General features: G+C 34.8%; 2 protein-coding genes across 3 annotated transcripts; one reads left to right on the top strand and one right to left on the bottom strand.

Moving 5' to 3' along the window:
- Nucleotides 1-254: 254 nt before the first annotated feature.
- LOC132266474 (ubiquitin domain-containing protein DSK2b-like) lies at nucleotides 255-7,609 on the bottom strand. 2 transcript variants are annotated; one of them, XM_059767347.1, is made up of 8 exons: nucleotides 7,106-7,609; nucleotides 4,441-5,214; nucleotides 3,094-3,302; nucleotides 2,901-3,014; nucleotides 1,967-2,025; nucleotides 1,835-1,863; nucleotides 918-1,001; nucleotides 255-839 (listed from the first exon to the last, which is right to left on the bottom strand). In XM_059767347.1, the coding sequence occupies exons 1-8, from the start codon at nucleotides 7,344-7,346 to the stop codon at nucleotides 691-693; spliced, it is 1,659 nt and encodes a 552-aa protein (XP_059623330.1). In that variant the 5' UTR covers nucleotides 7,347-7,609; the 3' UTR covers nucleotides 255-690. The 2 variants fall into 2 exon arrangements, with proteins under 2 accessions (XP_059623330.1, XP_059623331.1); XM_059767348.1 differs by having other exon boundaries at nucleotides 3,094-3,293; nucleotides 7,106-7,606.
- Nucleotides 7,610-10,682: 3,073 nt separating this feature from the next.
- LOC132266473 (uncharacterized) lies at nucleotides 10,683-14,512 on the top strand. Its single transcript, XM_059767346.1, has 3 exons — nucleotides 10,683-11,038; nucleotides 13,371-13,569; nucleotides 13,663-14,512. The coding sequence occupies exons 2-3, from the start codon at nucleotides 13,384-13,386 to the stop codon at nucleotides 13,753-13,755; spliced, it is 279 nt and encodes a 92-aa protein (XP_059623329.1). The 5' UTR covers nucleotides 10,683-11,038; nucleotides 13,371-13,383; the 3' UTR covers nucleotides 13,756-14,512.
- Nucleotides 14,513-15,226: the final 714 nt, after the last annotated feature.

Genomic DNA, 15,226 nt, shown 5'->3' with positions numbered 1-15,226 from the left:
AATTCTACAAAGCCTATCCCAATATTCGGGCTCTTCTTGGATGCAAACAATTCCTTAGGGGGGTGTTGGTGGTGAGCGTCAACTAGGGGAACAAAAAAGAAGGGTATCCCGATAAAGTTACCATTGTTTTTAGGAAGTTGCACCAGAAAGACACCCCACCAAAAAAAAAAAAATGAAACAAAGAAAAACTCTCACAAATTGTATCAGTTTCAACTTTCAACTGCTGACAAGCAGTTTAAAAGTTAAAGAGCAGATTGCAAGTAAAGAATAAAGTGTATTAAAATCTAGGTAACAGGAAACTGTCATCAAGAACAAATACCAAGATTTAGGTAAAAAGAACAAAAAAAAAATGTAACGACCACAATTATGAAACAGATCTTAATAGCGTACTTACAAGGCTTCAAATCCGGTAATCTCCCCCTTCGTTTTTTTTATTTTTTTAGTTTCTGCGTTGGGGCAGGTGGCTGGGTGAGTGTGGTCCGGGGTTTTTTTTTTTTCGGTGCGGAGGAAGAAGAAGAGAGATTGTAGTCCAATAGTAACACCCCATATTGAGTTCACAGCTCTTATCATAATTTGTACTTTTTCATACCCAAAATAAGATTTTGGTGTCTCAGGATCCAACTGACCAATCTCATCCATCCCTACTGACCATATGGTCATATCAAACAGAATGCCAACAGTGAGCATAATCTACTGACCCGGGTTCCCCAGAAGCCGCTCCACTGCAGCATGAACATTCCCTGCAGTAGCAGTCAGTGCCCGAATATTCTCTTGGGTGTCAAAAAAACCCATTTCTTGCAGCTGCGAGAGCTGAGTTGCATACAGTTCTTCCGGTGGCACTACATAAACGGGGGAAATGAGTTAATAGGGAAAGCATAAATAGGTTGTGTTGGAGGAGAAAGAGTGAGAATAGTAACCATTAGATCTGTTGGGAACAGTCAGGCTCCCAGCCCCAAGTCCACCAAACATGTTCATTAACATCTCCAACCCCATATTGTTACCTGATATTCCAAGAACCACCACAAACCCACAGTGAGATGAAATTACATAATGACAAATAGACAAAAAGAGAAATGTTCATGCTGTCTTCTCACTTCCCATTTTATCATTATTTATTTTACTTTATTTTCTCGTGTGGAGGTACCAAAGGCTACCTAGTAGAGTACTTCCTCACCTTCTAAAGTGAAAGGTCGAAGGTTCAAGTCCCATTCAAGTAAAGTGGGTGTGTGAATTTCAACTAGGGGGGAAAAAAAAACAAACAATGGTATGGAGGTGATTTACATCACGAGAGATTCTACGTATGCAAGTCCCCATCATTGATCTAAGGATGCCCTTGCAATATCCACTTTCAATCTATTGAAGATTTACCACACGAAATTGTCATAATCAGGCCCTTCATTCTCCTGCCAATTGGTAGAATAAGTTTTGTGTACTAGTAAGAGGAGTGCCCTTTTCATACAAATTATTCCATTTTTTGCAGAACCCCTCTTTGGTAAATAAATCTCAAACTTATCCATCGAAGGAATGAGGGGGAAAAAAAAGGTAGTAGAGTGCATAGGAAGATCCCTGTAAAAAATCAATGCAAACAAGTTCCCTTCATAGTAATATAATAAAAATCATCTATTCTCGTGATTTAGAAATCAGAGATGGAATGGTTGGATAAGAAAAGGCTATGAAGTTTAATTAAAACAACAAACAACTTCATGAACCCAGTCCATTGAGGTAGCTTCAACGAGGCTACAGAAGAAACTGTATTACTCAAGAAGCACTAAGCATGATGGTAGAACAAATATTCCTGTAAACAGAAATTGGAGTTCTGGACGTAAAATAATACCTGCTGCCCCAGTAGTTTGACCTGGTTCCCTGCAAAAATACATCAATTATTACATCAAACTAAGAATAGGAACTGGGGATGATAACTGATATAAAAAATAAAAATAAAAAAAAAAGGAATGTTCCAACATACTGGGTTGACTGTTGCCGACCAATCTGAGAGAACATGGCTTGCTGTAAAGTCATGAGTTGCTGCAATAGAAAATAAACAACGAAAGAGAGAAATGGAAACATGAGGGGAAGTGGACAATAACCAAAATAATAATAATACAATAAGATGACTAGCAAATGCACTTGCATACGAAGGCCATTGCTTGTTATGTTATTTGTTCTAAAACAAACTAAAAGATTATCCCAAACCCACAACACAAAACTCAAGTGTGTGTGTGCAGGCGGGCAGGCAGTATGTGTCTAATTTGTAAAATATTATGTATTTTTCTGCATTATTGAACAGTTCCTTGCTATAATGCACAGGCCAGTAAAAATGAAATTTCTTGCCTGTTTACATGCAATGCAATCATGGAAGCAGATTCATCTTATTTTTCCCATGTCTTTTGTTGTAATTTGATTTTTTTCATTGTTCTAGAGATCTACTAGCCAATGATATTAAAGGGCATGATAAATTCAGATTGTGAAGAATATTCTCTCCCTTTTTAGCACTTGGACATTTTCCATATTCAAGAACATAAATATCACTAATCTGTTCAACGCATTGATTTGCCCTAGGAACCTATGTAAAACCATTTAAGTCTTTATTGTTATAAGTCATGTTAAGACTTGAGGTCCATTGTTTGGTGCGATGGCAGAAACTCGGATTGCAATCACGAGGACGCTAATTCAAGTCAGAGACATTTTGTGCCAAAAAAATTATTAGAAGCCTGTGATTCATCTTCGAGAATAGCTTTCTGTTCTGGGGGGAAAGACAGTTTACAAACACATTTGGTTGACAGTTTTCAGCAAAATGAGTAAAAATGTCTAATTTCAGAGAATGGTCATTTTATAGTTATTAATTTTTTCACAAATATATTTACGAGAGAGAGAGAGTAGTATACTCCTTGAGCAATTACCCGCATTGTCTCGGGGGAAGTTAACTGACGAATAAATTCTGGATTTTGCATCATCTCTCTAAGTTGGGGATTGGCATCTAGCATGCCACGCAGCTGGGGATTAAAACCAAGAATCTGACAACCAGAATATGTTAGTATAATAAAATTCACAAGAAAACATGAATATTATTGTATACAATAGTGGAGTAAATACCTGGTTCATGTACTGAGGGTTGGAGAGGAAACTTTGCATCATCTGTGACATAGCTGGATTTTGCATGACCTGATTCAGTGAAGTGGTATCCTGCATGCCACCTAACATGTCTGGTAGACCAAGTCCACCTAAGCCAGCAATTGCCGGTGGCCTAGCATCCCCAGCAGGATTTGACCTTGTAGTGGTGTTTGCTTGGGCACCTGCAGGTGCTAAATTCACATTAGGTTAACAACTTAGTAAAATTTGCGTAATTGCCTTTAAGAAGCCACCCTTAAAATAACAAACAGTGACAACAAATTTGTGATCCAAAGAAATCTTCAGTTACACTGAGAATTAACTAACTTAAAGTAAACACAACAAGAGATAGTTCTAACACAGATGTATAGCATCAATCTATTCAAAGAATAAGGTAGGATAAGACAAAGTTTTGTTTTGTGTGACATTATCTCAAAATATACCACTGAGTTGAGAGAGTTCATAGAAAATCACTAACTCAAATAAATAAATAAATGTAAAATACACATGCGTAAGAGGACGAGGCATAAGAGGAACAGGAAACAGATCAGAGGGCAAAGATGCTTCAACCTTTGGAAAAAACTCTTAAAAGAAACAAACATCATCAGGGGATAAAAACAAGGACTTAACTAAGAGATCACAATATCAAATGAAATAGAGGAGAGAGAGAGATGGAGATTTCGGCAAGTAGAGAGAGGACAAAGCCCTCGTGCCTTTTAGTTCAATATCCAGACGATTTTAGCGATCCAACAACATGGTTCCAAAATCCAACCACAGGTCTAAATGGACCAGCCTAAAGAGAACAACTTTGACTTAAAACAGTTTTTTTAGGGAGTCACCCAGACCGAAAAAACTCCTTGACAGTCCATGCAGTCAGATTGCCTGATCTGATCTGGTTCTTAAGCAACTGTCATACACAAGCCATTACTGTATATGAGACGAACTTTACCATAGAGATATTTCTACAAGATAAATTCAACAAAACAAAAAGGATATTAGAGATTCACTGTTGACTTTTGTAGCTAAGGCACTGAAATTTCAGATAAAAAATTTAAAATTATCTAAGAAAATATCTCTTTTGATCTTCCCACAATATAAGTGTTTAACTTCTAGATTACTTTTTTTTTTTTTTTTTTTTTTTTTTTTTGATAACTAGCTTCTAGATTACTTATTTAAAAAACACTTCTAGGTTGCATCGGGAAAGAAACAACACATCAGAATAACAAAGAGATGGAAAAGATCAGAGAGCAAAGAGGAAGAAGGATAATGAGGGAATCGCTGCTACAAAAGCAACATCCTCAAGAAAACAAGCAAAGAGAACGAAAATCATACCACCACCAGAGGCCCAAGGGTTGGGGAGTGGATTAGTATTCGGAGCAGGAGAATTATTAGTTGACTCAGAATCAGTAGTTGTAGGGTTAGTCGACTGATCTCTGCCCTGCCCCCCACCTTGGCTTCCCAAAAGAGCTGCAAATGGGTTTGAACTTAACTCATTTCTAGTATCCCCAGCAGCTGTCGTTGCATTCAGAAACGGCTCTTGAACATTTTCATACATGCGCCTGAGCATGTTAAATCCCTCAGGAGTGGATTCAATATTGCTCATTGCTCTGTCAGTATTGCGCATCATCTCACGCATAAGTTCAGGGTTTCTTGCAGCTTCCATTGTCTGTCGGAGGGTGCTAGGGTCATTGAGAATGTGGGCAAGCTCCGGATTCCGGTCAATAATTTCACGCATTTGAGGATTGTTCATAATCATGTTGCGCATAATGTCAGGGTTATTCATTAGGTTCTGAACTAGAGGCATGTTCATGATATCTCTCATCATGTTGGGATTTTGAGTCAGCTGTTGCTGCATTTGTTCAAAGTCTGGAAGTCCAGCTCCAAAAAGACCACCACCACTGCCGCCTAACCCATTCAAACCAAGTCCAGGAAATAGTGAGGCTCCAAGACCAGATCCTCCAAATGCACCACTTTCATCAGAACCAACGCCCCTTGCTACAGCTGGAGTAGTATTTGGAGCTCCAGTATTGGTTGCACCGGTACTGTTGGCTGATGCAGCTGTTGTAAAACCACGAACCATGTGGACAGTGTGATCTGCCTCCAAACCTGTTTTCGCCATATACAGAAAAGGAACAAAGATAGATCAGATTTAAGTGTACTACACTTTGACAGTTCGCAATTATGCCATTTAATTGAAACCAGTTTCTATTCCAATATCCATCCATGTATTTGACCAAATGCAGAAACAATTACATCTGTACATGCATATGAACAATCAAGCTGCCTATTGAAACAGAAGTGAGAAGTTGCCAATTGAGATGCTAAAAAAGAGATTTTAAGAGCGCTAAAGGGCAGTACAGAAGGATCATCAGAACTACAAACTCAGAATGGAATGAGTTCTTCTTGTATAAGACCAAAACAACCATCATGAATTCAAGTTGATGTAGCTCTTTCTCATGGTAAACAGGGTTGATAAGAAACAACACCGTAACTTTTTTTCAAGCTTCACTTAACAAAGATCACAAGAGGTTAAGAATACGTTGTAATTTAGGAAGATATAAAATTGACATACAATATATTTTTATTTAAAACATACCATGAGAATTAAGCTAATTTTGTGGATATGAATCTCCCTTGGTAAAGGGATGGTTTCAATTTTTCCCAAAAAAAAAAAAAATTGTTGCACCCATTAGGTAGTGGTGGAGGGTGTCGTCTAAACAAAGTGTAAGAAGGCAGCAAAGTAAATGAATAACTTGTTTTCATAATGTAGCATGGCAAGGGATTGAGGAATGAATAAATTTTCAACCCAGAGTAGGTAAGTGTGGATTAATTTAGATTTTGATTTGCTCCTGAAGCAGAGGGATGGAGTAAATAAGCACAAAAGAAGCAGATTAATTAACACCCCTAATGTTTGTCTAATGCTTGTCTATTGCTTGGCTGGATGAATACCATAGCTTTTGTAAGCCTAAAAAAATGCTCACTCTTTTGTGGACCTGCTGGTGGTAAGACTTCACTCTGTTAACTCATTTTTTTTCCAGATTTTCTAAGGAATTCGATAGCAGTAGCTCTTTTGTGGCAATCCTAAGTCCTCTTAGTTTCTAATAGATGTACTTCTTATTTGTTTTCATACCATGCATATACGTGGTTCTTGCTCAGGCCCTTGTTTTTTGAATAAATAGAATAAATAGTACAGTTTTATTCTTTCCTTTTTCTAAACAAAAAACTACTTCACTATTTATCAAACATTTTAGCAATCCCAATGACTTCCTAACAAAATTGAAACCACAATGAAGCATGAAATCCTATCAACTATTTTTGCTCTTGCAATATTTGGCCTCCCTATTGAGACACAAATAAGTATCTATTTACACATGTATTCACTTAACTTAGTGAGGCTTGTCTTTATCATGCGCACCATTAAATTAGCTACTTTTTACCACTATTATCATGATAGCAAGACATCAAATTGTTTGAAATAAGAGTAAGTGGTTGACTCCAGCATTCCTCTTTCTCCTTATAAGATACTAGAATAAAACTCTAATCTAGAGGGTTATGTCAATACAACTCCAAATCACCATTCACCTTGAATTTACAAGGGGTATCCAATCAACAAGTTGATTTTGCAAAAGATAAATGCTACAAAAAGTCATCAAATTCTTCGAACCACAAGTAAATATTATCCCAAAAATTATGTGCACATGGAAATGAATGCATTCTAATCCCTCAATCAAATTCAAGCCTTTCACTGCATTCCATAAAACAACAAAATCACAATTAACCCGGCATCAACAAATACAAATATATATGTTATATATATATATATATATAACAATTCCTCAGTAAAACAAAAAATGCACAAATCAACCAACAATACATTCACAACACATAAAACCGTGATCAACCCCCAAGTATAAAAACTCATCTGATTCAAACAAAAACCAATTCGACACCAAATGCTTATAAACCAAATATATATAGTAAGAATCAATCAAAATACCGTAGCTTTCTAGGGTTTGATCGTCCTTCAAGATCCGGCCCTTGTAAATCAACCGCTGCTGATCGGCGGGGATGTCGCAGTTCTGAGCGAGCACGGACTTGAACGATCCGACAGCGGAGTCGAGGCTGACCTGCACAGAGAACTTGGAGCCATTGGAACATCGGATATGGATGGTGACCCCTCCACCGCCGGTGGAGTTCGATTCGCTAGCGTCGACCGTCGTAGCACCATCACCGCCCATACTCGTCGTCGTCCTACTCCCCAAAACGGTAATAGCTGCGTTCGATCGATCGATCGATCGACCAAAGGAATTGAGAGTTTAGCCCTAGAAATTGAGAAGTCGATTGCTGATTTTGGTTCGTTCGGACAATGATGGAGAGAGAAGACAGAGAGGGCTTCTATGCAGTAATTCTCAAACACAAACTACTTGGAGGAAAAATTATATATTTATTATATATAGATACACATATACACACAGTCACACACAGATATGTAAATATATACTAATATAGAGTGATAAACAAACGGTAAATCGGAGGTGACGTAGTCCACCGAAATGGGGAAGGTATTATACTTATACGGTTTAGACCTTTTTTATTTGATGAAATGTGGTTCTATCATGGACTCGAAGCAGGTTAAAATTGCGCTATTGGTCTGTGCGTTTGTTGTTACGCATGACTTTGTAGTTTTATTGGTCCTACTTTTTAGTAATGATTTTTTTCATTTTTTGTTACCCACCAATTTTATTTCTGTGGGGTCCGCTTGTCTCTCTGTATTTTATTACTCCGTATTTATCACGGCCACTAATTCATCTATTTTTTATTTTAAGAAATAGAGGAAATAATTTCAGAGTATACCTTTTTTTATTTTTTTAAATCGATTGGGTTCTTTTTTACAATATATATATTCTTTTCATCTTTCTTTTAACAATTTTGTTACTTTTATTTTTATTTTTTAATGAAAAATACAACTTAAAACATTTTCGTTTTTTCTGGACAAACAACTCACACACTCATTTCATTTTGGAAGGTTGAGAATATGCAACACTGGAGTTTATTTTGCAGTAGTAGGCTAGTAGCTATATTGTTCCTTTATTTATTTTAGGTTAAACTGTGAAAAAAAAAAAAAAAAAAAAAAAAAACACCAGTATTTAATATGTGTACATAAATTCCTAACATTTAAAAATATGTACAAATTGCACTCTAACATTTGTTGACTATCAATTTTTGACATTATTTTTTTTTTAATCAAAACTCCAAATAGGCATATAGCCCTAATATACCCTTAAAAACTAAAACAAGTATTTTATTTTATTTTATTATTATTATTTTTTTGTCTTAAAGATATTTTATATATATCAGTCTGCCAATTGATAAAATATTCTTATTTGATCAAATTAAAAATTATAAAGGGTTCTCTTGACCACCAATTTGCATATTTTTATCCAATAGTTTTTTTTTTTTTTTTTTTGAGCACTTCACCCTTGAACCTTATGGGAAAAAGAAAAGAAAAAAAACAAAAAGTGTTACTCATCAATGGTTTCCTATTTTTCTTTTTCTTTTCTTTTTTCCTTTGAAAATGACCTTTTTTTATATATATATATACCATTTGGTATCAAAAGTGATTCAATTGGTCAATGCATGATGTTGTTGGTTCTTGTATTATATTATAAGTTTTTTCTGTTTCTTTTTTATTGTACATAAAGGGGTGTATCCATCATTTGAGCAATCACCTTCTTCTACAAAACATGTTTACACCCTCAGTCCTATCTCTTTTTTAAAACTTCAATTTGGTAGTGTTTTTTACTCTTTCAAAATAAAATAAAAAAGTGTCAAAAAAATAATAATAAATTAAAAAATAAAAAAAAAAAACTGGCAAAGATTTGATCAATCATCAAAATTAAAGCATGTTGTCTAGTTCTCAAACATAGTAGTATAGTAGCTCTTTTTATCTTTGGTTAGTCCTTTAATGTATTTTTTTTATTTTTTTACTTTAGTAATTAAAATAAAAATTTATTTTTATCATACTTACCACAATTCAATTTCTAACCTTAATAAATCAAATGACCAAACTTCACCTTAGTTCAAAAGCTTTATTTGAGGCAATGACACTGATAAATAAAACTGATAGGCAAAACTTGTTTGGTTTGTCACTAAAAAAAAAAAAAAAACAAAAATGTATTTTCAGAAAAGTATAAGGCTCCGTTTGTTTCACCATAAAATATTTTTCGTTGTTTGGAAGACTTCAAGGTTAGGAAATTATGTTTCATGTAAATTATTTTACTCTCCGTTTGTTTCGAAGTAAAATATTCTTTTTGAAAAATATTTTTTTTTCAGGTAAAATTTTCTTTTATTTTTACTTTGTCGGTGTTTGGCAAAAGTTTACATCTAGGTTGAGGTCGAATTCATCGGGTGGGGCATATAAAATAACTTGCCAAAAATTGATAGATAAGTTATTTTTGTTAAATTTTAATATATTTTTTCTTCGTAAATATTTTACGACGACCAAATACCAGAAAATAAAAAATATTTTTTGAAAAATATTTTACAGTCCAAACAAACAAAGCCAATCATTAAAAATGATTTACCAAAAAAGTTTTGCAAGTTATTTTCCACAAGCTACCTCGGGTGATCTAACTATTTTTATTCTTATTGAATCTCTATGTCCATCTAACAATTAATATTTTTTATTCCTCTCAATCTAAAAATCTAATGTTCAGTCTTCTCTCTCTATATGTATACATAGAGTGAGAAAAGAGAGACAAATTTGGAATGGTCGAAAAAACCGATTTGGGTCGAGAACATGTTGTGGTATAAGAAGAGTGGAAAGAGATAGTAATGAGAAGGAGAGGGAGGAATGGTTTAGCGTAGAGAGAAAAAGTTAACGAGGAGAGAGAAAGGGGGATGGTTTAGGGATTTTATTCTTCGTTGGTGAAAAATATTGAAGAAAGAGGGTTAGTTGTATACAAAAATTGATTTAGAAAATATTTTATGAATAGTTGCCAAAAATTGAAAAATAAAAAATAAAAAGAATATTTTATATGAAAATATATTTTATGAGAAAAACATTTTACTTCCGAAACAAACAGAGCCTAAAAGAGAATTACTTTAAAACAAATATCTTTTAAACTATTTTTATAATTTCATGTGGATTACTGTTGTTAAAATTACAATGAATCCTATTGGGTCCGGCCCCATAGTCCAACATGTTAAAGTCAGTTGACCAATTGCAGCTAATTAATAAGGCTAGAAGCCCAATCACTTTTATCTACCATTTCTTTCCCAACAAAATTGGAGTTACAAATCTGACTAAGGCCCAAACCATACTCTTCAAAATCTAAGTCACATAATTATTTTTAATAAATATCGTCGTCACGTTCCGAGTATGTTCTATTCTTATTCTCGCTCAAATTTTCATTATTCAAATTTTCATTACACTTAACTATGTGAAGCTTTCACTCATGCTCCGTGACTTAATTCACAATGGCTTCATCATTCATCTTCAGTCTCAATTTAATTTTCTATTACGGCCCTATTTTGACGAATTTTTTTTTTTTTTTAAACCATTCTGTTGTTTGGTTGCCATGAAAACAAGAAAAGTATTTTACTTGTAAAATGTTTTCCTTAATATCCGGTAAAACAACTTCACTGCAACTTCGGAAAGCTATTTTCATTTTGACGCGCGATCAATTCGACAATAGCCCCCCAACTCTATTTACCTCTGAAACCGATCGACACAGCAAAAACTTCCACTCTCTCTCCTCTCACGAGAACACTACTCTCTCTTCACACCAGCGAAATTTTCCTCTCTCTCTCTCCAGTCTGCAAATTCTGAAACCCTAGATCATTATCGACCCTTTTTAATACTTGCGTTGTGAAACCCTAGACGAAAGCTTGAAATTCCAGTTTGTTCTTCTTCATCCTCGAAAAACAGGTATCAACACTATATTTTTGTATATCTTCATATATTTTGTGTATTATCAAAATTATGTATTAATTTTTCTTAAGAAACTCTTTAGAAATTCTATTATATTTCTGATTTCCACATCAAGCATATTGGAATTGTTTTGAAAATAATGGTTTTTCGAAAAGATATCAGTAATGTTTAATCCAAAAATTGTTTCTGGATGGGATTGTCTTCTCTTCTAATTGGGGGTTAAAATGTGCCCATTTTTTTCTGGCATGAGAGGACTGCTTTAATTGTTGTAAGTGCTATATTGGGTGCTCTGTCTTGCTGATTGTTCTTTTTTTAAAGCTTTGAGGACTATCAGGTTCAGTGCTTTTTCCTGGATGAATTTTTTTTTTTTTTTTTTTTTTGATAAAAAAAAATTTAAGAATGTGTTGTGTGTGGGAATTAGTGCCAAAGTAATGTATTTTTATGCTAGCATGTTAGATATTTAGAAAATCATCAGAATTTGCCCTTTTTTCTGGATATACTAGTGCCAAAGGAATGAAGCATAGTGCCTATTTGCGATATGAGCTTCAATGAATAACCCATTGTCTTGAGTGGCTGTCTTAGATAGATGGTGTGAAGGTGTAGAACTTCTAGATAGATGTTTTGAAGGTGTAGAACTTAGGTTGTGTTTCAATTATATAGAGAGGGGGTTGTCACATGTTATGTGCAGGCAATGATAAGTGACAGAATGGAATTCAATTGGGGAATCCAAGGGGATGCAAATTCTGTATTAAACATGATTTTTATCTCTAATTGCTCTTTGTTAACTATATTGATATTGGATTACTGGTCAGTCGAATTGAGAGTTGAGACTAGATTGATCACATGAAATCACTAGCATGTTGTATCTTACACAGCCACATAATGGGAGTTGATCCAAATGACGAGATTATGCAAGACACCAACCATGAGTTTCGAACCGAAAGACAAATACTCCAACACACATAGAGAAGAGAGGGCAGAAAGTAGGGAGCTGGCAATTAGAAGGGATGCCATAGCCCATGCTATGTATAACGAGTACATAAATGGAAGGAGTTTATAAAGATCGTTGTGGTTTCTTCGTTTTTTTTCCTTGCTAGTGCTATTTGGATTGGTTGATCATTTTTTCTTTGATAGTCAGTTGGCTGTGTTGAAGTTGGTCGCTTTGCTTAGTGTGGAGGATGGTTGTATGTAGTCATTTGGCAGTGTTGGATGCTTTTATGTTTCAGTTGAGTGGAACAGAGACGAGGATGAATGGGATGCAATCACAGTCAAACATGAAGCAGCAAGTCCAGATTTTGTGGGAAGTCCTGATCATGTGATTGATGAATTTGAGTAACTTGAAGATAGAGGGCTCATATTTGCATAAAGTGGTTCCTGATTTGAGATACTTTGAGAAGTTTAGATGAAACCAGATAGATGAATTTCAATATGAAGAGGTTGTTGAGTGGAACAGAGATGAGGATGGATGGGATGCAATTGGGATGCAATGACAGACAAAGCATTTTATCAACTGAGTTGCTACCCAATTGTGCCTCTTCTTCTTGTTTCATTGTCATTTTTATGGATGTTATGTATGTATATTGTGCTGCACAATGAAGGAGAGAACAATGTCATTACTTGTGGCTTTCTCATTGTGTGCTATTTAGATGTGACCCAATTGACTAATTGAACCATACACTTTCCTGTCATCCTTCTGATTTCAGTTATTTTATATATCTTATTTTTTTTATAATAAAATTTAGGGAAACCAAGAAAAAAAATGCTTGATTGAAAGATCAAAGAACGTGACCTAATGTTCGTTTTTACTTTTATTATAATTTTTAAAAAAAACTATGGTAGGTCGATCCAGAAGGAGATTATTGTTGGGTCTTGGCCCTTTTGTCTATGGTCATGTTTGGCAATAAATATTTAATTTTTTTATTTAATTGTCTTTCTTTTTCTTTTATTCCATGACCTCAAATCTCCAATTGTAACTTTGTAAGATATATATATATACACACACGCACACACACACACTTTAATTTACCAAAAAGAAAAAGAGTAATTTTTTTGCATCGGAGGATGTGCTTTCTGAAGTATAAACTTCATTGCCAAACATCGGAAAATGAAAATTTTTAGTATGCCATAATTAAGCCAACACTCATACATGTTAGTTGGAAAAATCATTGTTGTCACAAAATTAAGCCAACAAATATTTTGGTTTGGTTTGGCGTGACATTAAGATGACCTAAGAGTGATTGCAATATGTCGAAGCAAACACATTAGTGCTGGGGGATAATATTTGTCTATTATTACTGCTCTGGTAATATGATGCCTTTTTTTATATCAGGTTTTAGCAACAAATGGCAACAGAAAAAAGTCAATCCGGAAACCCATCATCTGCTGCCCCGATTCCAGCAGTCGCTTCATGTCGAAAGAAGAAGTCGGAAAGTTCCACTTTCTTGGAGGATGTAAAGGACCACATTGATGAGTTTGTTCATGCTTCTATGGATGAACACACGACTTGCTTTAAAAAGACCATTGTAAAGGTTAGTCGCAACTTCCATGCCATTTCCAGAACTTTTGCTTGACTGCATAATCTGTTTGTCAGTGATGATCCACTATTTTGGGTGCGTTTTCAGATGTTTGGAATGTCAAAAATTGTCGCAGAAAGGAATTCCAACATGAAGGAAGTTGAGAGCTCTTTGCCCCTTCAAACAACTGTATCTGACTAGAATGTCTCATGTTCTTTAATAGCTTGATATCATAGTTGAAAACAAAACTTACAGCATTTTGCGATGGCATATGTTTGATCATCATGGATAAGTAAAGTTTTGAAGAGTTCTGCAATTTTGCAAATGACAATCTTATCTACTACTGAATCGATGTGAGATCGATTTTATTATGGATTGTTTATGTTGTCGTGGACTGTATCATGCAGAATCTTTGTCTGGAAATGAAATGAGAAATCAACATATGAGGTGCTACATAGTTAGATGTCATGACTCATGGGGTCACTTTTTTGTTCATCTACCTCTATACTTGGGGAAGGGCACTTGGCCGTTCTCGACGTCCTCCACAAGGATTTCATAATGCCTCTTCACTTCCGCCGCAGTTTTCCCTCCAACAGAGCTAGCCCCGGCGACGTTGTGCCAACGGTCAGGGGTGTCCTTGTCATACACAGCCAGAGCCTTCTCAATGGCTTTGTTCTGCTCAGCAGTCCGGTAGCCAGAGCTAGCGGCGGGAGGACATTAGGTGGATGCCATTTGTTTTCCGGAAAGGAAAACGAGGAAGGAATGGAACAAGGTGAAAGGAGAAGGAAATGGAAAGGAATAGCTTACTGGGGTGCACAGAAAGTATTGGAATTATTACTCTATTTAGATTATAGTACTCAATTATGACAATTTTTTATTGGAATAGAATTGGAATTCTCAAATTTAAATATTGTGAGCTGAATTAGAATATTTTTAAAAATTAATTTAAGTAATCAAAGTGGTTAAATCTGTTTATTATGTGTGTCAATAAACTAATGCAGTTTTGATACATTTAATATATATGATTAAGAATGTAAATCAAATAACTAATACAAAGTTAAAACATGAATTTTTGTTCGGTATCAGAAACGGAAATCCATGGTTTTTACCGTTGATTTTAGTCCAACAATGGTAGACAAACATAATATCGTGTTTGAATTCATTGTATATGTATCTTTTTATCGCATAGCATGTAGTTATGGCACGTGAATCATTTTAAATGTTCTAATCACATCTCTATTTAAACCTAATAATTTGTTTTTGTTACTTTTATTATAATATTAAATTATGCATTATATTCTTTTTTCTTAGTTGATATTCACTCATACACACGTGCCTCTACTGAGGGTCGAACTCCTAACCTCGCTTTGAAAAGTAGGAACTTAGTACCAGTAGGCAACTGGCGTGTTAGTAATTATGCATTACATTTAAATTTTACAAGAATAGTGTTAGGTAAACTGATTCAATTTAGATGGAATAATCTGTGTCTGCGTGATGTGAAAAGATTGCATGCGTACGGTGGTAAGAATCTCGACATGCCATTACAAAAGAAAAATTGAAAAAAATTAAAATTATTTTTCATTTTATAAATAATAAAATCACAATGACAAAAATATTATTGTACAAATAACACGCGTGGATTTGGCCAGGTTGAGCATATTAACTTGACCAA

This window comes from Cornus florida, unplaced genomic scaffold (genome assembly GCF_030987335.1).
Source record: "Cornus florida cultivar Cherokee Brave unplaced genomic scaffold, ASM3098733v1 CherokeeBrave_3.0.0_Hap2_Chr07, whole genome shotgun sequence".
NCBI classification, from domain to species: domain Eukaryota; kingdom Viridiplantae; phylum Streptophyta; class Magnoliopsida; order Cornales; family Cornaceae; genus Cornus; species Cornus florida.
The sequence above is the reverse complement of the archived record's forward strand: the minus strand, read 5'-3'. Positions and strand labels throughout refer to the sequence as shown.

Excerpts from the sequence above, each read along its gene's own strand:
- LOC132266474 (XM_059767347.1), bottom strand. The coding sequence starts at position 7,346 with ATGGGCGGTGATGGTGCTACGACGGTCGACGCTAGCGAATCGAACTCC. Across the intron at positions 3,303-4,440 it reads CCCTTGGGCCTCTGGTGGTG|CACCTGCAGGTGCCCAAGCA; the intron begins GTATGATTTTCG and ends ATGTGAATTTAG. Across the intron at positions 2,026-2,900 it reads CTTCCCCCGAGACAATGCGG|CAACTCATGACTTTACAGCA; the intron begins GTAATTGCTCAA and ends TTTCTATTGCAG.
- LOC132266473 (XM_059767346.1), top strand. The coding sequence starts at position 13,384 with ATGGCAACAGAAAAAAGTCAATCCGGAAACCCATCATCTGCTGCCCCG. Across the intron at positions 13,570-13,662 it reads TTAAAAAGACCATTGTAAAG|ATGTTTGGAATGTCAAAAAT; the intron begins GTTAGTCGCAAC and ends GTGCGTTTTCAG.